The 22,258-nt window shown below is 49.9% G+C and overlaps 1 protein-coding gene across 1 annotated transcript in view; it reads right to left on the bottom strand.

The window, feature by feature from the left end:
* GFRA2 (GDNF family receptor alpha 2) overlaps positions 1-22,258 on the bottom strand; it is a 91,462-nt gene that overhangs the window by 52,990 nt on the left and 16,214 nt on the right. The window contains exons 2-3 of the mRNA XM_083454108.1: positions 16,967-17,281; positions 7,393-7,476 (exon numbers count right to left, since the gene is read on the bottom strand). Of these exons, the coding sequence (XP_083310234.1) occupies positions 7,393-7,476; positions 16,967-17,281 (399 nt within the window). The remainder of the gene's footprint in view (positions 1-7,392; positions 7,477-16,966; positions 17,282-22,258) is intronic.

Here is a 22,258-nt window from a genome sequence, read left to right as displayed (position 1 = left end):
AAAGGCTGATACAATTTGGAACTCCCTCCCTAGAGCAGTTAGACTTTCTCCCTCCTTGATGTCCCTTTGCCAGCAGGTGAAGAAAGACCTTTCTATTACAAAAGGCATAGAGGCATAGAATCGTGTAGCTGGAAGGGACCCTGAGGATGATCTAGTCAAGCCCCCTGAAAGCAGAAATATGCAGCTGTCCCATATGGGAATTGAACCTGTGTCTTCAGCAGCTGACTTTTTTAAAGGAAAGGGATGGTACTATGAAGCTTTTATACCTTTAATAGATTTTTATATATTGTTTTAATTCTTTTACTGTTTAATTGTTGTTGTTTTTTAATGATTACCCTTTCTAGGTTCTTAGCTTCTTCTGTTTTACCTGTGTTTTTGCATTTTAATCTGGGAGCCGCCTTGAGCAGGGGTCAGCAAACTTTTTCAGCAGGGGGCCGGTCCACTGTCCCTCAGACCTTGTGGGGGGCCGGACTGTATTTTTTTTTTGGGGGGGTGAACGAATTCCTATGCCCCACAAATATCCCAGAGATGCATTTTAAATAAAAGCACACATTCTACTCGTGTAAAAACACCAGGCAGGCCCCACAAATAACCCAGAGGTGCATTTTAAATAAAAGGGCACATTCTACTCATGTAAAAACACGCTGATTCCCGGACTGTCCATGGGCCGGATTTAGAAGGCGATTGGGCCAGATCCGGCCCCCGGGCCTTAGTTTGCCTACCCATGGTCTTGAGCCTTGGTCTGGGGAAAAGGCAGGATATAAATAAATTGTTGTTGTTATTTGGATGCTTCGACATCCCATGCTTTGCAGATGATGCTGCAGTCATTCCTGGGCTCCCAGGCACTTGACCTATGCTCAGCAGGTAAGGGGGCCTTGTGGCCCTGCCCATAGAACATGCCATGCCCCCCCCCCCCCGGGGACAGCATCTGGAGCCACCCCAGCTTCCTACCTGCCTGTCCAGCTGCCATCCCCAGCATGTCCCAAGGGGCTCCTTGCTTTTGCAAAAGAAAGCTTTGAAAAGCTGAGCTCCATTGCTAACCTGCTTTGTGGTGAGACTTAGCAGGTTTGACAGCCGCCGGGCGAGGAGGTGGGAGGTTTTGAAATTTAAATAGCATGTTTTCCACATCTGCCTTTGGATCCAACCTGAGGGTAATTGTTTTACATCCCCGTGCAGCTGGAAAAGCGACGCTACCCAGCGTTTAGCTTCTTCTTTTCCTTGTGCAAGGACAACCCCCCCACCCCAGCTCTCAGCCCCCACCCACACGCATACACGCTTCCTGAAAATATTTTCGGCGATGAGATCCAGAATAAATACATCCAAGCGCTAATGCTTCTTGATGCCAAACACGGCCCATTCCTTATTTTCCACCAGCTAAATAGTTTATTGATGGGGATTTGCTTCAGAGCGGAAAAAAAGAAAAGTATTGTCGACTGGAATCTAAGCGCTGCATTTCTTGGAAGGGAGTTTTGCAGATTTCCTTCTGAATGTCAATTCATATTTCCTGCCCACAGAATTAGGAGGGGAGGGGAGGACCAAAGCGGCCCGGCAGCCCTTCAGGGCAACTCTGTGTATGGGGCATTGTCTGAGCACATCCAGTTCTCACTGCCCAACACAACACACACGCACACAGCAGGTTCCTTGGCTGCCCCCAACCCCAGCACCTCCGGGAAAGAGAGGAAAGAGCCCACACAAACCACAGGGCAATCAATGGGGCTGCATGGCTGCCCTCCTGTGCCACAGCTTTCTTGAAGGAATTTCACAAAGGTCTGCTTGGACATGCATACAATTATACATAGCATGGAGGAAGCGGGCAGGAAAATTTTTTGTCTCCCTCTCTCATAAGAAGAGTTTGGATTTGATATCCCGCTTTATCACTACCCAAAGGAGTCTCAAAGCGGCTAACATTCTCCTTTCCCTTCCTCCCCCACAACAAACACTCTGTGAGGTGAGTGGGGCTGAGAGACTTCAGAGAAGTGCGACTGGCCCAAGGTCACCCAGCAGCTGCATGCGGAGGAGCAGGGAAGCGAACCCAGTTCACCAGATTACGAGTCCACCGCTCCTAAGCACTACACCACACTAGAACTCAAGGTCACCCAGTGTAGCTCATTGCTGGAAGATTCAGAACAGATAAAATAAAGTTCTTCATGCACCATGCAGTTAAACCAGGGGTCAGCAAACTTACTGTGCCTCGGGCCGGTGTCTCCAGCACCGATCACGCGGCGGGCCGGAGGGCAGGGGAGCGTGTGCCCATACACGTACACACACGCTATTTCCGGCACACTTCCAGGTCGGAGGAGCACCAGAAATAGCTTGTGGGCACAGGCCTCCTCCGACCCGGATGTGCACTGGAAATAACGCTTGCGCATGCGCAAATAATGCCTGCACATGCGCACAAGCTATTTCCGGTGCTCCTCTGACCCGGAAGTGGGCAGCCGTGCAGCGCAGTGCTAGTAATAGGTCGGCGGGGGGCGCCACGGGCCTTAGTTTAGGGACCCCTGAGTTAAACTATGGAACCCAGTTCCACAGGAGTCAGGAATGGCCACCAACTTGGATGGCTTTAGAAGAGGACTGGACAAAGGCATTGAGAAGAGGGCTTTCGATGGCTACCAAGCCATGATGGCTCTGCTCTGCCTCCATGGACAGAGGCAGCAATACTTCTGAATACCAGTCACGGGAAGCCACAAGAGGGGAGAGGGCTCTCGTTCTTGAATTCTGCTTGCGGGTTTCTCACAGGGGATCTAGTTGGTCACTTTGAAAGCAGGATGCTGGACTAGATAGGCCCCCGGCCTGATCTAGCAGGCTCTTCTTATGTTCTTATGACATTAAAATGCCACGAGCATGCACCCACGTGACGACGGAAACTGACTTTCCCTCTAAGATCAAGTATTAGTCACTGGCTATATTTATTATTATGCTTCTCTGGGTTGCCGTCAGCTGCCGTCAGCTCATAATCTTTGCAACCTCGTTTACAGAATCAAGTTCAGCATTTATTTATTGCTTTGAAGCATTTATCTGCTACTGTTCAGCCAAAACGTCCACAGCATCGCCCAAATTTAAAGCAAGCAACTAGCAGAAGCATTAATAAAATAATTTGGCAATGTAAAAAGGGATAAACAGCTCTGCAACATTGCCACCAAAAGCAAAATCGACCCACAAGGATGCTGTGGGACTACAATTCCCATTACCCCTGACAATTGGTCAGGCTGGCTGCTGGGACTTTATTTGAGGTTATTCTTCTCTCAAATATTTACATGCCTTTATTGCTGCCGTATCTGGATATTCTGTTTCCATGTCAAATGTAAGCCTCTGCTCTAAACATTCCACATATCATAATTAAAAACAGCTTCTGTATTTACCCAGGCTACTTAGTATCATGACAGGACGATCAAAGGAAAGACTGTCTCCATCAGTGCCTGGAGTGAGTAGGATTTAGATGCACCTGGTGAGAGGAGGAGGGTGGATTCCACCACTCCACTAGGAGACAAGCCCCCCCCCTCCAGGCCTACCAGAAAAATGCAAATGACGCCAGCTGGATGCCACCCTGCCTCCTTGGAAGGGGAGGGGCAAAGTCCTCTTTCTGGCATCCTTCCTGGCCAAGACCATTGAATGCTGAGTCAGTGGCTTGAAGTTGAGTCTGAGAAGCAAAGAATCTGCTCCTGAGCTGGGGTGGGGTGGAGGAAGGGTTGTTTTGCCCCACTTTGCTGACACAAGGTGCCTTTTGCCTGCTCTCGATTCCTGGAGAGGGATGACCAGACCACCGAGGGATCCATGCTCTAGTTAGGTCCAGGCTGCGTTGTCGTGGTGAGTAACATATGAAGTGGTCCACAACATAGATGTCAATTTACAGATTTGAAAATAAGGGGACTGCAGCCTCGAAAATAAGGGATCAGCAGCCAAAATAAGGGATTTTAGTCAACCAGCAGCCAAACGAAGCCCCAAGAGGGGGTTCCCACAGCGCAGCAATCCGGCAAAGGGGATGCAGCAAGGAAAACCACCGTCACCTCTCCGCTGGGAAGCGCTGAGCAAAGGCGAGTCCCCAGGCAATGCGGCCAATTTGATCGGCACAAGGCATGCAAGCTCCACCCCCCAGTCGTTCTTAGACTCCTTATTGGGTGAGCAACACAGCCAAGCAAGACGGTTGGAGCCTCCCTCCTCCCTGGCCGGCAGGGAGGGAGGGAGAGGAGCTGCTTCCTTTGAAACCCGGGAAATTTAAGGGACATCATCAATAAGGGACAGCAGCGGGACACGGATCTGATTTCTTTCCGCAGGGCCTGTAAGACAGAGTTGTTCCGCCTGGCCTTTGGCTTAGAATTCATTTGATTCCCTCCCCCTCTTTCTTTTTTTCCTTTCTCCTTCTGTGACAGAACTCCTATTTGGGGACTTCCCTGGCTTTTTCTGGCCCGTGTAGGACCAGTCTGGATAGTTAGCCTTGGTGAAGACTTGACGTTTTCATCCCCCCAAAAGTTTTTGATTTCAGTTTCTACTAAAAGGAGGCTGCATTTTACTGTTGTATTTTAATCTTGTTTTTTAAGTTGTATTTAAAACAATTGTTTTGTATCTGGTGTTAGCTGCCCTGAGCCCGGTCTTGGCTGGGGAGGGTGGAGTATAAATAAAATTTATTATTATTATTAAGCAGGATCAGGTGTTAACAGATGTATAATGTCAATGCTCACCCATCCAATAGACTTGTCAGTGGCGTAGCGTGGGGGGTGCAGGGGGGGCGGCCGCACCAGGCGCAACATCTGGGGGATAGGGTTAGGGGGCGCAAATCCACGGGTTAAAGGTAAAGGTACCCCTGCCCGTATGGGCCAGTCTTGACAGACTCTAGGGTTGCGCGCCCATCTCACTCAAGAGGCCGGGGGCCAGCGCTGTCCGCAGACACTTCCGGGTCACGTGGCCAGCGTGACATCGCTGCCCTGGCGAGCCAGCGCAGCACACGGAACGCCGTTTACCTTCCCACTAGTAAGCGGTCCCTATTTATCTACTTGCACCCGAGGGTGCTTTCGAACTGCTAGGTTGGCAGGCGCTGGGACCGAGCAACGGGAGCGCATCCCGCCGCGGGGATTCGAACCGCCTACCTTTCGATCGGCAAGTCCTAGGCGCTGAGGTTTTTACCCACAGTGCCACCTGGGTCTCTTCAAATCCACGGGTTAGGGGGCGCAAATTACTTGCCTTGCCCCGGGTGCTGACAACCCACGCTACACCACTGGGACTTGTTTTGGGGGACGTCTGGATGTCACAGGAGGAAGACCAAGGCAGGTCACACACATTAGAAGAGGCTGCAGGATTAGGCCAATGGCCAATCTAGCCCTGCATCTTCTTCTTGCAAATGGGCAAGCAGATTCCTGTGGGAAACCTACAAGCAGGACCTGAGTACAAGAGCCCTCTCCCCTCCTGGGGTCTCCAGCAACTGAGATTCAGAAGCACTGCTGCCTCCAACTGCGATGGCAGAGCTGAGCCATGGTGTCTAATCTATGGTTACCAGACATCCTCGTTTCCCGGGGACAGCCCCCAGATTTTCAAATCTGTCCCCGGAATTTCATAGAATAGAATCATAGAATCATAGAGTTGGAAGAGACCACAAGGGCCATCGAGTCCAACCCCCTGCCAAGCAGGAAACACCATCAGAGCACTCCTGACATATGGTTGTCAAGCCTCTGCTTAAAGACCTCCAAAGAAGGAGACTCCACCACACTCCTTGGCAGCAAATTCCACTGTCGAACAGCTCTTCCTGTCAGGAAGTTCTTCCTAATGTTGAGGTGGAATCTTCTTTCTTGTAGTTTGGATCCATTGCTCCGTGTCCGCTTGTCTGGAGCAGCAGAAAACAACCTTTCTCCCTCCTCTATGTGACATCCTTTTATATATTTGAACATGGCTATCATATCACCCCTTAACCTCCTCTTCTTCAGGCTAAACATGCCCAGCTCCCTTAGCCGTTCCTCATAAGGCATCGTTTCCAGCCCTTTGACCATTTTGGTTGCCCTCCTCTGGACATTTCCCCGGATTTATATTTTAAGTGTTGTAGATTTATTAGGTAAAGGTAAAGGGACCCCTGACCATTAGGTCCAGCCGTGGCCAACTCTGGGGTTGCGGCACTCATCTCGTTTTATTGGCCAAGGGAGCCGATGTACAGCTTCCGGGGCATGTGGCCAGCAGGACTAAGCCGCTTCTGGTGAACAATAGCAGCACACGGAAACTCTGTTTACCTTCCCGCCGGAGTGGTACCTATTTATCTACTTGCACTTTGACGTGCTTTCGAACTGCTAGGTTGGGAGGAGCAGGGACCGAGCAACGGGAGCTCACCCTGTCACAGGGATTCGAACCGCCGACCTTCTGATCAGCAAGTCCTAGGCTCTGTGGTTTAACCCATAGCGCCACCCGCATCCCTTGTAGATTTATTAGTAGGGAATGAATGTTGTGTGATTGGTTCAACGGCACAAGACACATCATATGGGGACTTCCGGCGAGGCAAAATGGCGGGCGCCAGGGCAGCAAGCAGCTCCTGAAGCCAGCCAGAGCCAACTGTGCTACCAGGCTGGCTCCTGGCTGCTGAGACTGTGTCTGCCGCTGCTGCCACTGCCAAAGGGGAACCGGGGACACCCAGTGCGTCAACTGGGGGAACCGCTGACCACCCCCCGCGACCCAAATCGAGGCGGGAGTGAGAGCGCCTGTCTGACTGCCCAGTGGTGCTCCGGGTCCAGGAAAACCCTGGAGCTGCCACGGGGAGAAGGAGGAAAGGAGAAGGAGCCCTGCTCTGTCCCAGGCACACAGCATATTCAAAAGTTGCACACATCCAATTTCTCTTGTGAGCATTTGCTCACACACAACACTCTCCGTTGAACATGTCCATGTTTCTCAGGATGGGATGCCTTTGCACTGCCTGTGGGTCTCCCCACCTGCCCTGAGTTCTGGAAACTCGAAGCCCACTGTGCACCCAGCCAATTTCTAAATCATTTTCAAGATACAAGTTTCCAATATGCACAAAACAGTAGTTAAGGAAAAGACGTTTTGCTGTCTGAGGCGAGAAACAAAATGGCACCCTCCTCCAAGGCCCGTCCTGAAGCCAACTGGACTGGTAGTTGGATCCTACTTTAATACTGGTGAAACAACTACCCTCCAGGGCAAAAGGCTAGCCTAGGGGCTACAGGGCAGGTCATGTGGCAATCACAGCTCTGTTCACTCCCTGCCGCACCTCAGTATTCGCCGCCTGAGGCAGCTGCTTCATTCTGCCTCATTGTAGGGCTGGCCCTGATGGGATGAACCAGATCCGCTTTAAAGTGCCATGTGTACATACAGCCCTGAACAAGGAGCAAGGAGATGTTGGTTCTCCTGGATAGATAACAGCAAACGGAAATGGGCAGGAAGCCTTTTTCCCTTGGCCTCTCTTACCTGAGACAATTGAAGCGAGTCTGAATATATCAGTGAGACGAGAGGTGACTGGTTCGTAGGGGGAAGCTTCATAAAACTCTTCTCCTGGAATGAGAAGGAGGAGAAAGGGAGACTCTTAGAAACTCATAGTGTCCTTTTGCTTTTGCATGGGGCGGGGGCAGAGAGCCACAGATCCCTGGATCCCTGTTAATCTGCAATTTGTTTCTTGTAAAAACAAACTCAAAGCAGTTTACCAAAAACCTGAATCAATAGCATTGTTAATCAGAAAAATTAACAACAACAATTTAAGGCTTTGGAGACCCTGGTACGTAGGCTGAGACCCTATCTGCCTGCAGACTGTTTCGCCAGAGTGGTGCATGCTCTGGTTATCTCCCGCTTGGACTACTGCAATGCGCTCTACGTGGGGCTACCTTTGAAGTTGACCCAGAAACTACAACTAATCCAGAATGCGACAGCTAGACTAGTGACTGGGAGTGGCCGCCGGGACCATATAACACCGGTCTTGAAAGACCTACATTGGCTCCCAGTATGTTTCCGAGCACAATTCAATGTGTTGGTGCTGACCTTTAAAGCCCTAAACGGCCTCGGTCCAGTATATCTGAAGGAGCGTCTCCACCCCCATCGTTCTGCCCGGACACTGAGGTCCAGCTCCGAGGGCCTTCTGGCGGTTCCCTCACTGCGAGAGGCCAAGTTACAGGGAACCAGGCAGAGGGCCTTCTCGGTAGTGGCACCCGCCCTGTGGAACGCCCTCCCAGCAGATGTCAAAGCGATAAACAACTACCTGACATTCAGAAGACATTCAGGGAAGTTTTTAATATGGTTTTTAATATGTGACATTTTAGTGTATTTTTCATCTTTGTTGGAAGCCGCCCAGAGTGGCTGGGGAAACCCAGCCAGATGGGCAGGGTACAAATAAAAAATTATTATTATTATTATTATTATTATTATTATTATTATTATAACAATAGACTAAGCACAGGTTAAAACTCACACCAACTTTCTAAAGATCCGGGCAGGTTTGTCTAAACAAGGATGTTTTTAACAGGCACCAAAAAGAGGACAGTGAAGACGCCTGTCTGATGTCAATAGCAGGGAGTTCCAGAGTGTACTAAAATACCAACTTCTTGCAAATGTGGAATGACTATTGCATGGCACCTATAACAGCACCACCTCCACTGATTGGATAAGAGGGTGATGTGGCTCAGCAGCTATCATGGGTTGGCCTTGGCTGATCTGTGAAATCAGATTCAGCTCACCAACACTTTTCTCCAGATGAAGCTCTCTTGCCCCCTTCTTCTTGATATCTGACCTATGAAACAGGACTGACAGTCTCACAGGGTTGTTGCAAGGATGAAAGAGGCAAAGGCTTTTTTAACATGGACAGTTCTAAGCATCAAGAGCCTAAGTAGCTTGACTGAACAGCCCCTGAAGCTGCTCAGGCAAGGCATTTCAAATGCATTCGGGAGCCCTTGGCTTCCCAATTCGCCTCTGAAGCCCTGGGGTGACCGTGATTCACACACCTGACCAGAGGGGCACGGAAGCAATCCAGAGGAGAGGGGGCCACAGTTTAAACCATGGATTTCAGCAGCTCTTAGTCCCAACGCCACTTTAAACCATAGAATTTTAGAGTTGGAAGGAACTCCAAAGGCCATCTCGTCCAATCCTCTGCAATGCAGGAATCAAAGCTAAAGAATCCCTGGCCATCCACCGTCTGTTTAAAAACCTCCTACAAAGGAGAGTCTTCTCTGTATCATTCCAATTTTAGTATAAAGGTAAAGGGACCCCTGAGCATTAGGTCCATTCGTGGCCGACTCTGGGGTTGCGGCGCTCATCTCACTTTACTGGCCAAGGGAGCCGGCGTACAGCTTCTGGGTCATGTGGCCAGCATGACTAAGCCGCTTCTGGCGAACCAGAGCAGTGCACAGAAACGCCGTTTACCTTCCCGCAGGAGTGGTACCTATTTATCTACTTGCACTTTGACGTGCTTTCGAACTGCTAGGTTGGCAGGAGCTGGGATCGAGTAACGGGAGCTCGCCCGGTCACGGGGATTCGAACTGCCGACCTTCTGATCGGCAAGTCCTAGGCTCTGTGGTTTAACCCATGGTATATGTGCTGCCAAAGCGAGCACCCTACAACGGAGAGCCCACCACCTTCTGAAGTAGTCTGTTCCACAGGCAAAGAGCTCCTGCCACCGAAAGGTTCTTCCTATGATTTAGTCAGAATCTCCTTCCCTTAAATTGGATCCATTGGTTCAGGTCCTCCGCTCTGGAGCAGCAGAAAACAAGATTGCTCCATCCTGAATATGACAGCCCTTCAGGTATCTGGAGATGGCTATCATGTCACCTATCAGCCTTCCCTTCTCCAGGCTAAATAACCCTATCTATTTATTTATTTATTTATTTATTTATTTATTTATTTATTTCCCAGCCACTCTGGGCGGCTTCCAACAAAATATTAAAATACAGTAATGCATCAAACATTAAAAGCTTCCCTAAACAGGGCTGCCTTCAGATGTCTTCTAAAAGTCTGGTAGTTGTTTATCTCTTTGACATCTGGTGGGAGGGCTTTCCACAGGGAGGGCACCACTACCGAGAAGACCCTCTGCCTGGTTCCCTGTAACTTGGCTTCTCACAGTGAGGGAAATGCCAGAAGGCCCTGGGCACTGGACCTCAGTGTCTGGGTAGTGTCAACTGTTCCTCCTGTAGGCTGGATTGCGTCTGTGTGTTGAGTGCATGCGCACGAAGATGCAATTTCCGGCAACGCAGAAGCGAGTCCCTGCGCCACACTGGTTTAGCGCAGTGCGGGGGGACTCACTGAGCGGGTGGCTCAGTTCGGGGGCGGCTCGGCGGCCAATAAAATGACCCCTGTGGGCTGCTTGTGGCCCATGGGCCTTAGGTTGCCTACCGCTGATTTACTTGTTCCGCCCTTTGCGATCAGGAGTTGCAAAACAAGCTCAAAGGATGGAAAGACTCTGGTGGTGGAGGAGGAGACCTCCCTCCCAGTTTCCTCCTGGGCTGCTTACTCACAGAAGATATTCTCAGCCTGCAGGAGGAGGAGGAGGAGGAGGAGGTGATGGTGGCAGCTGCCCCCCTCCTCTCTTGTAATTAAGAAGCTCAGCTGCTCAAACACAAGGTTATTAGCAAACCAGGAGCACTCAGGAAGGGTCAGCCCCCACCACAGGAGCTCCTGGCTGGACAGTTACAAATGCATTTCATTACTGTACTGGGGATTGTTCCCCATTGCCAGGCGAGCTCAGCTGCCCCCCTGCCCAGAGGCTGCTTTTCAAGGGCACGCTTCTCACACAGGCTGCTTCTCTCCTTTCTCAATAGGGAACGGGAGCCCGGGAAGGGAAAGACAGAGCCTTAAGGGGAGGTTCACATGGAAATCATAGAGTTGTAGAGGCGTCATCGAGCCCAACCCCCTGCAATCCGACTTGAGACGCAGCAAGGTCGTTTCCCACCCGCCCACAGAATTCCAAGATGCATTTACAGAGGATCGTTCCCATCAGGAAGTGGAGGGTTGGGATGCCTGAACGATGGTCGCCAGATTCTGTGTATAGATCTGTAGGCGCAGACCATCCCCCGACCCAAACTGGTTCATTAAGAAAATCCCCATAAAGTGGTACCTCGGGTTACATACGCTTCAGGTTACAGACTCCGCTAACCCAGAAACAGTACCTCGGGTTCAGAACTTTGCTTCAGGAGGAGGACAGAAATTGTGCTCCGGCGGTGCGGCAGCAGCAGGAGGCCCCATTAGCTAAAGTGGTGCTTCAGGTTAAGAACAGTTTTAGGTTAAGAACAGACCTCCAGAACGAATTAAGTACTTAACCCGAGGTACCACTGTACTTGGTTCCATGGGTGACTTTGGGTCAATTCTCTGCGGTAGCTTATCTTAAAGTTTTAAGTGTCTATACACTTATCACATTTATAAATTTTAAATTACTGTTGTACATTGTTTTAAATGTTTGTTTTCCTCCTGGGATTGTACCCCCAAGTGTGTTTTATAAGCTGGTCTCCGGCCGTAATAAATTATCTATCTATCTATCTTGGGACCTTTTCAGTTTCCCACCCTGACAATTCCTATTTACGAAGCTGTTGTCTGCGCGCACGGGATGGCCAGACATTTGCGCGACCGCTGACTCCGCACCCAGTTTCCTAATCGGATTGAAGCTGGCTTCAGAAACGGCAGCATTTGTCAAGAAACAGCAGGACCGAAACGGATCGTGGCTAACATCGTGTGAATGCGGTTTCTAAATTTAGCAGTGGGAGTGCACTGGATGCAGAAGAAGCGGTCATTTGAATGTGCCCAAAGAGGCTCTGGGGACGTGGGTGGCACTGTGGTCTAAACCACTGAGCCTAGGGCTTGCTGATCAGGAGGTCGGCGGTTCGAATCCCCGCGACGGGGTGAGCTCCCGTTGCTCAGTCCCTGCTCCTGCCAACCTAGCAGTTCGAAAGCACCTCAAAGTGCAAGTAGATAAATAGGTACCACTCCAGCGGGAAGGTAAATGGTGTTTCTGTGAGTTGCTCTGGTTCGCCAGAAGAGGCTTAGTCATGCTGGCCACATGACCTGGAAGCTGTACACCGGCTCCCTCAGCCAGTAAAGCAAGATGAGCGCTGCAACCCCAGAATCGTCCATGACTGGACCTAATGGTCAGGGGTCCCTTTACCTTTAAAGAGGCTCTGACTTCCATCTACGTGTGCAAAGGGGGAGCAAGTGAGGAAAGTCCTGGTGTCTGTCAGCCATAGCTCAGTGGCAGAGCAGCTGCCTTGCATGTAGAACGTACCAGGTTCAATCCCTGGAATGTCCAGGAGGGGTTGGGAGAGACCTCCTCCCTGAAATCTTGGAGCACTGCTGCCGGTCAGGGCTTGTCCACACCTCTGCTGGTCCCGTGCTTTAAAAAGCTTGGGTCCGAGTGGTTTTCCAGCACTTGGGTCCGAGTGCTTTCTAGGCACAGGTCCAAACGGTTTTGCATTTGCCCCGCAGCTCCCCTGGAAAAAAGCTCTTTGCTGTAGAATTGGAACAAACAGCAATCCATGGAAAGTCAGTTGCTGTTTGGTCTGATTTAGTGGTAAGAGCCGTTCAGCAGTGGAACAGACTCCCACGAGAGGTGGCAGACTCTCTTTCCTTGGAGGTTTTTAAGGTGAGGTTGAATAGCCATCTGCTAGGGAAACTTTAAATGAGATTCCTGGACTGCAGGGGGGTTGGGCTGGATGACCCTTAGGGTCCCTTCCAACTCAGCAATTCTATGAAATCGATTAAGTGGCTAGCCTTGCTTCTGCCTCCATGAAGCTGGAGAATTGCTGGCGTGGAATCAAAGCTTTGTCTCTCCATGGGCAGCTCTGACAGGCCACAGCTTTGCATTCCCCCCTCGCTGGGCTTGCAATGACAAATCACACATTCGCAATTCAGGTGCCTCAGCTGCTTCTTTTTCTATATCGCCTCGCCAGGGCCATAAGTAATTAGGTATCTGGAAAACTTTGCCCCTCGCTAGGAAAATTGCCTTGCATCAAAAGGGCAGTGGACTTCCCCTGAGCTGGAGGAGGCAGAAATAGCCTCTGGGGGGAAGCACCAAGGTGGAACGGGAGCAGCCTTGTGGGTGGGTGGGGAGCTCAGCTGAGCTCCTTCCAGGAGGAAAGAGGAGCTTTGGGCAGTTAGTCAGGGGCCACGCCTTGGGCAGGTGGGCAGATTTTGCCATTTGCAAACTATCCTTTGCCTGTAGTGCAGAGAAATATGCCCAGGGACTTGCATTTGCTGGAGACAGGAAACTGTGCCACAGATCTTGTACAGTGGTACCTCGGGTTAAGAACTTAATTCGTTCCGGAGGTCCGTTCTTAACCTGAAACTATTCTGAACCTGAAGCACCACTTTAGCTAATGGGGTTTCCTGCTGCTGCTGTACTGCCGGAGCATGATTTCTGTTCTCATCCTGAAGCAAAGTTCTGAACCCGAGGTACTATTTCTGGGTTAGCGGAGTCTGTCACCTGAAGCATCTGTAACCTGAAGCGTTTGTAACCCGAGGTATCACTGTATGTGTAAAATGGGGTGCATCCATCAATAGAGCACCCCCCCTTTTCACCACTGCTTTCCTCCCTCCTCCTGCCACTTTACTTATAGCTGCTGCACCTTCCTGGCATAGTTTGTTTGTGACAGATTAACATAGAAAAACGGAGATAATGAGGTAAATGTCACACAGAGGCTGGGTACTGCCTTTTTTTTCATTGTCAGGGTCCCTAGTAAAGGTAAAGGGTAAGGGGACCCCTGACCATTAGGTCCAGTCGTGACCGACTCTGGGGTTGCGGCGCTCATTTCGCTTTATTGGCCGAGGGAGCCGACGTACAGCTTCTGGGTCATGTGGCCAGCATGACTAAGCCGCTTCTGGCGAACCAGAGCAGCACACGGAAACACCGTTTACCTTCCCGCCGGAGGGGTCCCCATTCATCTACTTGCACTGTGATGTGCTTTCGAACTGCTAGGTTGGCAGGAGCAGGGACTGAGCAACGGGAGCTCACCCTGTCGCAGGGATTTGAACCGCCGGCCTTCTGATCAGCAAGTCCTAGGCTCTGTGGTTTAACCCACAGTGCCACCCGCGTCCCTGGCAGGGTCCCTACTTCATGCTAAAAGTTTAAATGGTAACATTTAGAATCACTGAATTGTAAGAGCCGGAAGGTACCCCCTCTCCCCGGATCATCTGGTCCAACCCTCTCCGGTACAGGACTCTTTGTAAGATTCTTTGCATTTCCAGTGAAAGGCAAAAGGGTGCATTTCAGCTGGCTAGAGATCTTTTGTGAAATCTTGATGTGTTTTGCACATTGAACCTCTGCAGTCAGGAATAAATAATAATAATAATAATAATAATAATAATAATAATAATAATTTATTATTTATACCCCGACGCGGGTGGCGCTGTGGGTAAAAGCCTCAGTGCCTAGGGCTTGCCGATCGAAAGGTCGGCGGTTCGAATCCCCGCGGCGGGGTGAGCTCCCGTTGTTCAGTCCCAGCGCCTGCCAACCTAGCAGTTCAAAAGCACTCCCGGGTGCAAGTAGATAAATAGGGACCGCTTACGAGCGGGAAGGTAAACGGCGTTTCCGTGTGTCTCCGGACAGCGCTGGCCCCCGGCCTCTTGAGTGAGATGGGCGCACAACCCTAGAGTCTGTCAAGACTGGCCCGTACGGGCAGGGGTACCTTTACCTTTATACCCCGCCCATCTGGCTGGGTTTCCCCAACCACTCTGGGCAGCTTCCAATCAAGTGTTAAAAACAATACAGCATTAAATATTAAAAACTTCCCTAAAGAGGGCTGCCTTCAGATGTCTTTTAAAGAGAAGATAGCTGCTTATTTCCTTCACATCTGCAGGGAGGGCAGTCCACAGGGTGGGTGCCACTACCAAGAAGGCCCTCTGTCTGGTTCCCTGTAACTGCACAGAGTTCCATGGATCTTACACCCAGTTAGATTGCTGGTATGTGTGCATCGTAATGGATCAACACCATTACCTGCATTCCTGGACACGCTGTGGGGAGCAGGGTTACTGGGGGCTCTCCTGATGAGCTCCTGCACTTCAGAATTTGCCATGGCATTGCAAGTCTGGATTGCAGGGAGTGCCAAAGGGGACACGTGCCTTGGGCAGCCCGTTAGAGGGACAGCAAACCATATTTTGTCCCCTTCCTTTTTCATACCCCTCGCTGCCTGCAGCAACGCAGAAGGAAGTCCCCCTCAATGTGCTTTCTTTGCAGGGTTTGTTCTCCACTGGGTGGGGAAGGGGAAGAGGTGTAGCCAGGGACAGAAGGCATGGGAAAGGGAGCACACCAGTATGTGGCTTGGAAGATTTGCTTGAAAAGCCTACAATCTTACCACACCACAGTAAACCTTATCCAGCCTCTCTTCAAAAGAAGCATGGTCTAGGCCAGGGGTCTGCAACCTTTAAGACAAAAAGAGCCACTTGGACCCGTTTCCGAAGGAAAAAAAACTGGGAGCCGCAAAACTCGTCATTAGAAAAATAACTTTTTTGGCACTTTTTTATTATTTCTTTGTTTGACCCCTCAGAATTACTCCTCCTCATAGAAATAAATGTTAAATTAACAAGTTACCTTTTTGTGTGTGTGTGTTCTTCACTCCCCTTTCAATGCAGTGACCAGCGTACATGCCCCTTACAATGTAGCGGGCGGGCGGGAAGGTGACGTCGGGACAATGTGTGACTATCGCACACACCGCCCCCATGCGACGTCACAGCCAGTACAGCGCCCGCCACAGTGGGGAGTGTCGGGGCACACAATGCGCCTCCTCCCCTCGCTAGTATCCGCCCCGGAGCTGTGGCAAAGGTGTAAAAGAGCCACATGCGGCTCCGGAGCCGCGGGTTGCAGACCCCTGGTCTAGGCTTCCCTGGGATTCTCCCATCGAAGAACGAGATGCAGACTTGCTCAACTGGCACTGCTACAGGTGCCATGTAATACCCGTTATGCATTTATAAGAACTCAAATCGTTTGGTTCTTTGGAACTCCCCGCCTCTTGAAATCAGGCCGGTGTCTTCGCTGTGCTGCCAATTGAAGTGGTCGTGTCGGCAGACAAGGGTGAGGCGATCTCGCAAGTGAACCGGTCCCAAGTTGTTAAGGGCTTTATATACTAAGAGCAAAACCTTGAACTTGGCCCGGTAGCAAGCTGGCAACCAGTACAGATCTCTGAGCAAAGGTGTTCTGTGCTGATGAGGCTTCACTCCCGTCAGCAATCGTGCTGCAGCATTCTGCACTAACTACAGCTTCCAGATCAAGCGCAACAGAAGCCCTACATAGAGTGCAATGCAGTCTCATCCATGAAATAACTGGTGCATGAACTACTGTGGCTAAGCTGTCCGTAACTGTTTAAAACTGTACTCCCTGAATTATTCCTTCACCTCCTTACAAGGAGAGGCTTACTAGCCATTTTAGGCACTGATTTCTTTCTGTTTTGTTTTTTTAAAAATGATCTCTTAAAGCGAAAGGTAATTATTCTGTCATGTCCTGTGTACAGTCATACCTTGGGTTGAATGTGCTTCGGGATGAGCGCGTTCGAGTTGCGCTCTGCGGCAACCCGGAAGTAACGGAGCGCGTTACTTCTGGGTTCCGCCGCTTGCGCATACGCAGACGCTCAAAATGACATAATGCGCATGCGCAGAAGCGCCGAAAGGTGACCCGCGCACGCGCAGATGCGATAACACGGGTTACGTTTGCTTCTAGATGCGAACGGGACTCCGGAAAGGATCCCGTTCGCATCTAGAGGTACCACTGTATTCCATCGGGTGAAGGGCCTCACTCCTGCCAGCAGTCATCCTACAGCATCTAGATCAGGCATCCCCAAACTCAGCCCTCCAGATGTTTTGGGACTACAAATCCCATCATCCCTGACACCCTGGTCATGTTAGCTAGGGATGATGGGAGTTGTAGTCCCAAAACATAAACATCTGGAAGGCCAAGTTTGGGGGTTCCTGCTCTAGATGAAGCACAAGGGTGGCCTCACGTAGAGCGCATTGCAGCAATCCAGCCCAGTTCTCAAAGATCAACTCAGTTTCACACATGCACACCCCTGCTAGCCAGGAAGGTACTTACCCCCTGTCAAGCCAAGGTGGATACTCCAGTAGATCTGAAGGCACAAGAGCTCCTTCTTCATCCCACGCTTGCAGTGGCAGTCGTAGAGGGGGCTCTCCTGTAGCACCTCCAGCGCTGCCTGGCACTCCTTGTTGGCCAGCATGGTGTTGCGGTCACGCCCGGCCACACACTGGCGCAGCGTGCGGTAACGGGAGCTGCAGCTGGGCTCGGCCGCACACAGCTCGTTGGCGCGGACACAGTCCACAGGGATCCGCCAGGTGTGGAAGTCCTGGGTGGTCAGCGAGGAAGAAGCAGCCCAGGTGTGCAACATCTTGTCTGCAGGCAAGGAGGAGAACATAGAGAAGTGGCTCAGAGAGGCAGAGAGCAGAGATACAGGGCACCACGTCCCCAAAGCCTGGGTAATAATAATAATAATAATAATAATAATAATAAACATTTTATTTATATCCCACCCTCCCCAGCCGAAGCCGGGCTCAGAGCGGCTAACAACAGTAAAATGATAAAACATTCTAAAATCATTTCATTATAAAATTAATTCAAATCAGATTAATGGCAACCATTGGGCTAGAGTTCTCTGAAGATTGCCAAAGGAGGGGGTCAGGCTGTGCCCTGGCCAAAGGCCTGGTGGAACAGCTCTGTCTTGCAGGCCCTGCGGAAAGATGTCAAGTCCTGCAGGGCCCTAGTCTCTTGCGACAGAGCGTTCCACCAGATCGGAGCCACAGCCGAAAAAGCCCTGGCTCTAGTTGAGGCCAGCCTAACCTCTCTGGGGCCTGGTAGCTCCAAGATGTTTTTGTTTGAAGACTGTTAGTTCCTCTGTGGGACATACCAGGAGAGGCGGTCCTGTAGGTATGAGGGTCCTAGGCCGTATAGGGCTTTAAAGGTTAAAACCAGCACCTTAAACCTGATCCTGTACCCCACCGGGAACCAGTGCAGCTGGTATAGCACCAGGTGAATGTGATCTCGCAGCGAAGACCCCGTAAGGAGTCTCGCTGCGGTCCCAACACTTTAAGTTCTAAGCATTGAATAAGCTATATTAAGACATTCAAATCAGAAAGGATTTGAACCCGCTGCACCCGCTGGAGTTTCTGGGTCAGTCTCAAGGGCAGCCCCACGTAGAGCGAGTTACAATGATCCAGTCTGGAGGTGACCGTCGCGTGGATCACAGTGGCTAGGTCAGGGCGAGAGAGGTAAGGAGCCAACTGCTTAGCTTGGCGGAGATGAAAAAATGGCACCTTTGTTGTAGCTGCAATCTGCGCCTCCATGGAAGGGAGGTGTCAAAGATTACACCCAAACTCTTAACAGACGGTGCTGGCACTAATTGCACCCCCGCAAGAGATGGGAGTTGCCCCCCCCATCCCATACCGCCTCGTCCCAGCCAAAGGACCTCTGTCTTCGAAGGATTTAACTTCAACCGGTTCCCATGTAACCATCCAACCACAGCTTCCAAACAAACATCTGATCAGTGTGTCTGGGGCCGAGTCAGGATGGCCATCCATCAACAGATAGAGTTGGGTGTCATCAGCATACTGATGGCAACCCAGCCCAAAACTCTGGACAAGCTGGGCGAGGGGGCGCATAAAGATGTTAGAAACTCAGTGTTAGAAACTCAGATATATAAGCAAGGCGCCAAATGGCTCCTTAAACCAAATTTGCAGTCACCAAAACGGAATGTCTAAGAGGCAAGACGGCTCTAGAGTCTTTTCCCCCCAAATGATGGACTGACCGTGATTGATTCTCAGTTAAACATCTCGCTAGTTCAGAGCACAATCTTGAGCTAGGTTAAGAGCATTGAGAACTTAAAGAAGAAAATTCACTTGAGCCAAGGACAGTCCAGCAGGCCAGTTCTGACCTCTTCCTCTTAATCATGAATCAAGCTGCACAGAAAAAGCATTTGGGCTGCAGAAATTCATTCCAACTGGGCAGATAAAATATAATTGATAGAATTCTGCAAGATTATAGAATCATAGAATCATAGAGTTGGAAGAGACCACAAGGGCCATCGAGTCCAACCCCCTGCCAAGCAGGAAACACCATCAGAGCAATCCTGACATATGGTTGTCAAGCCTCTGCTTAAAGACCTCCAAAGAAGGAGACTCCACCACACTCCTTGGCAGCAAATTCCACTGTCAAACAGCTCTTACTGTCAGGAAGTTCTTACTAATGTTTAGGTGGAATCTTCTTTCTTGTAGTTTGGATCCATTGCTCCGTGTCCGCGTCTCTGGAGCAGCAGAGAACAACCTTTCTCCCTCCTCTATGTGACATCCGTTCATATATTTGAACATGGCTATCATATCACCCCTTAACCTCCTCTTCTCCAGGCTAAACATGCCCAGCTCCCTTAGCCGTTCCTCATAAGGCATCGTTTCCAGGCCTTTGACCATTTTGGTTGCCCTCCTCTGGACACGTTCCAGTTTGTCAGTGTCCTTCTTGAACTGTGGTGCCCAGAACTGGACACAGTACTCCAGGTGAGGTCTGACCAGAGCAGAATACAGTGGCACTATTACTTCCCTTGATCTAGATTAGGCTGTGAAAAGTGTGCCGATCCAACGGTCCCCAGATGGTGGAGATTCCAGGTGTCATCCTGGCCCCTTCCAGGCATCTTCACTTGGTTGCAAGTGATTGAAAGCCAGGTGCAAAATGAGCCTGGTGCCTGGCTAATTTTGAACACTGTGGGTAAGGGGTGACATGAAAGAAGTTTAGAAAATCATGCCTAACATGGATAAAGTAGACTGAGAAAAGTTATTCTCCCTCTCTCATAACATTAAGAACTGCTTGTGGGTATCTAGCTGGGCCCCTGGTCTGATGATGATGATAATAATAATAATAATAATAATAATAATAATAATAATTTTCTTATTTGTACCCTGCCCATCTGGCTGGGTTTCCGCAGCCACTCTGGGAGGCTTCCAACAAAGATTAAAAATACATTAAAATGTCACACATTAAAAACTTCCTTGAACAGGGCTGCCTTCAGATGTCTTCTAAATATCAGGTAGTTGTTTATCTCTTTGACATGTGGTGAGAGGGCGTTCCACGGGGGGGGGGCGCCACTACCAAGAAGGCCCTCTGTCTGGTTCCCTCTAGCTTTGCTTCTCGCAGTGAGGGAACCGCCAGAAGGCCCTCGGTTCTGGACCTCAGTGTACAGGCTGAACAATGGGGGTGGAGACGCTCCTTCAGGTATACTGGGCTGAGGCCGTTTAGGGCTTTAAAGGTCAACACCAACACTTTGAATTGTGCTCGGAAACATATTAGGAGCCAATGTAGGTCTCGGTGGCAGCCCCCAGTCACCAGTCTAGCTGCCGCATTCTGGATTAGTTGTAGTTTCTAGGTCACCTTCAAAGGTACCCCACGTAGAGCACATTGCAGTAGTCTAAGCAGGAGATAACTAGAGCATGCACCACTGTGGCAACACAGTCTGTGGGCAGATAGGGTCTCAGCCTGTGTACCAGAGGGAGCTGGTAGACAGCTGCCCTGGATACAGAATTGACCTTTGCGTATTGGAAGATACAAGATCTACCCACCCAGGAAGAATGGCAGATAAGGCTGATAGACTACATGGAATTGGCGGAAATGACTGGCAGAATCCGAGACCAGGGAGAAGAGTCGGTGGAAGAAGATTGGAAAAAATTCAAAGTATATCTACAGAAATACTGCAAAATCAATGAATGTTAGAAGAATGCTGAAATGAAGTTATATGGTTTTAGCAGAAATGTTATAAAGAATTAAGCAAAAATTGATTGTTAATGGGCCAAAGTGAAAAATTTAAGGTTAGATTGTGTTAAGATAAATTATAGAACAAAAAATTGGAAAGATGGAAAGGATTTGCTGAAAAAGTTAATTGAACTAGAATATAAAAAAGGGAGGTGTGAGGAGGTCGATGAAACAAGTAAATGCTAGGTAAAGATATAGAAATATTGGATGTGTTTTTAAATGTTTTTTGTTTTTCTTGTTGTTTTGATGTATTGTTTTTTCTTCTTATTTTCGATGTATTGTTTGTTAAATTTTTTATTGTCCTTTTTTCTTTATTTTTTTTTCTCTGTAACTATTAAATTTCTAATAAATATTATTTTTTTAAAAAAAACAGAATTGGCCTTTGCCTCCATGGACAGCTGAGAGTCCAAAATGACTCCCAGGCTGCACACCTGGTCCTTCAGGGGCACAGTTACCCTATTCAGAACCAGGAAGTCTTCCACACCAGCCCGCCCCCTGTCCCCCAAGAACAGACCCAAAATGTTCTTTGGTTCTGATGTTTTAATGTTTCTGTGTTACCAGGAATGGCAATGAGAGGATCTAAGTATTAAAACAGTAGCCCCAAGCTCTTCCTGCCCCACCTGAAAGGCTGCGTCTCCTTCAACTCAGCAGGATCACCAGACCTTCAGGGCCTCACAGCTGGTGAGTGTTAGCACAAGGAGGCCACCCACCATCCTTTCCCAGACTAGCCCCAGGAGAAGTGGAGAGCACACCACCCAGAACCTGCCATGGCGCAGCACCCAAGGGTGCTTTCCTGAATACTTCATGTATTTGCTGGAAACTGCCTTGAAGCATTTGTTTGGGCAAAAGGCAGGGAAGGCATCTAGCAATCAAATGCATGGACCACACATGGACCAAGAGCCACGAGAAAATGCAAGCGTCTTGTGTCTTATCATCTGCTGAGAGAAACCAGGTGTGCTCCTGCCAGCCAGGAGTCGACAACCTTTGAGGGACCAGGTGCACATCTGGAGCATAGCTGTCAACTTACAGATTTGAAAATAAGGGACCAGCAGCCTTGAAAATAAGGGACCAGCAGCCAAAATAAGGGACCTGCAGCCTCACCTGTTCCAGGCACTCCAGTCTTCCGGTCCTCATGCAGTCTGGTCAAACTCATGCTTCAAGAACACTGTCCAAACAACTTTGTAACCAGAGGTTCAACTGAATAGAATCTGAATCACATGCACCACAAGGCCTATGGAGCCTCAACTTAAGATGGCTCCCCAACCTGGCTTTGCACTGCAAAGTTTGCAGGAGCACGTGCAACAAAATGGCGTCCAGCATTCAAAACCCCCCTCAGCTTGCATTAACTAGCCACACACAAGGCATGCAAGCTCCACCCCCCAGTCGTTCTTAGACTTCTTATTGGGTGAGCAACACAGCCAAGCAACACAGTTGGAGCCTCCCTCCTCCCTGGCCGGCAGGGAGGGAGGGAGAGGAGCTGCTTCCTTTGAAATTTAAGGGACATCATTTAAGGGACATCCATCAATAAGGGACAGCAGGGGGACATGGTGCTGGAATGTCCCTTCAAATAAGGGACACTTG

Source organism: Podarcis tiliguerta (assembly GCF_965153285.1).
Source record: "Podarcis tiliguerta genome assembly, chromosome: 8".
Lineage (NCBI taxonomy): Eukaryota > Metazoa > Chordata > Lepidosauria > Squamata > Lacertidae > Podarcis > Podarcis tiliguerta.
This window is presented reverse-complemented; position numbering and strand designations above follow the sequence as displayed.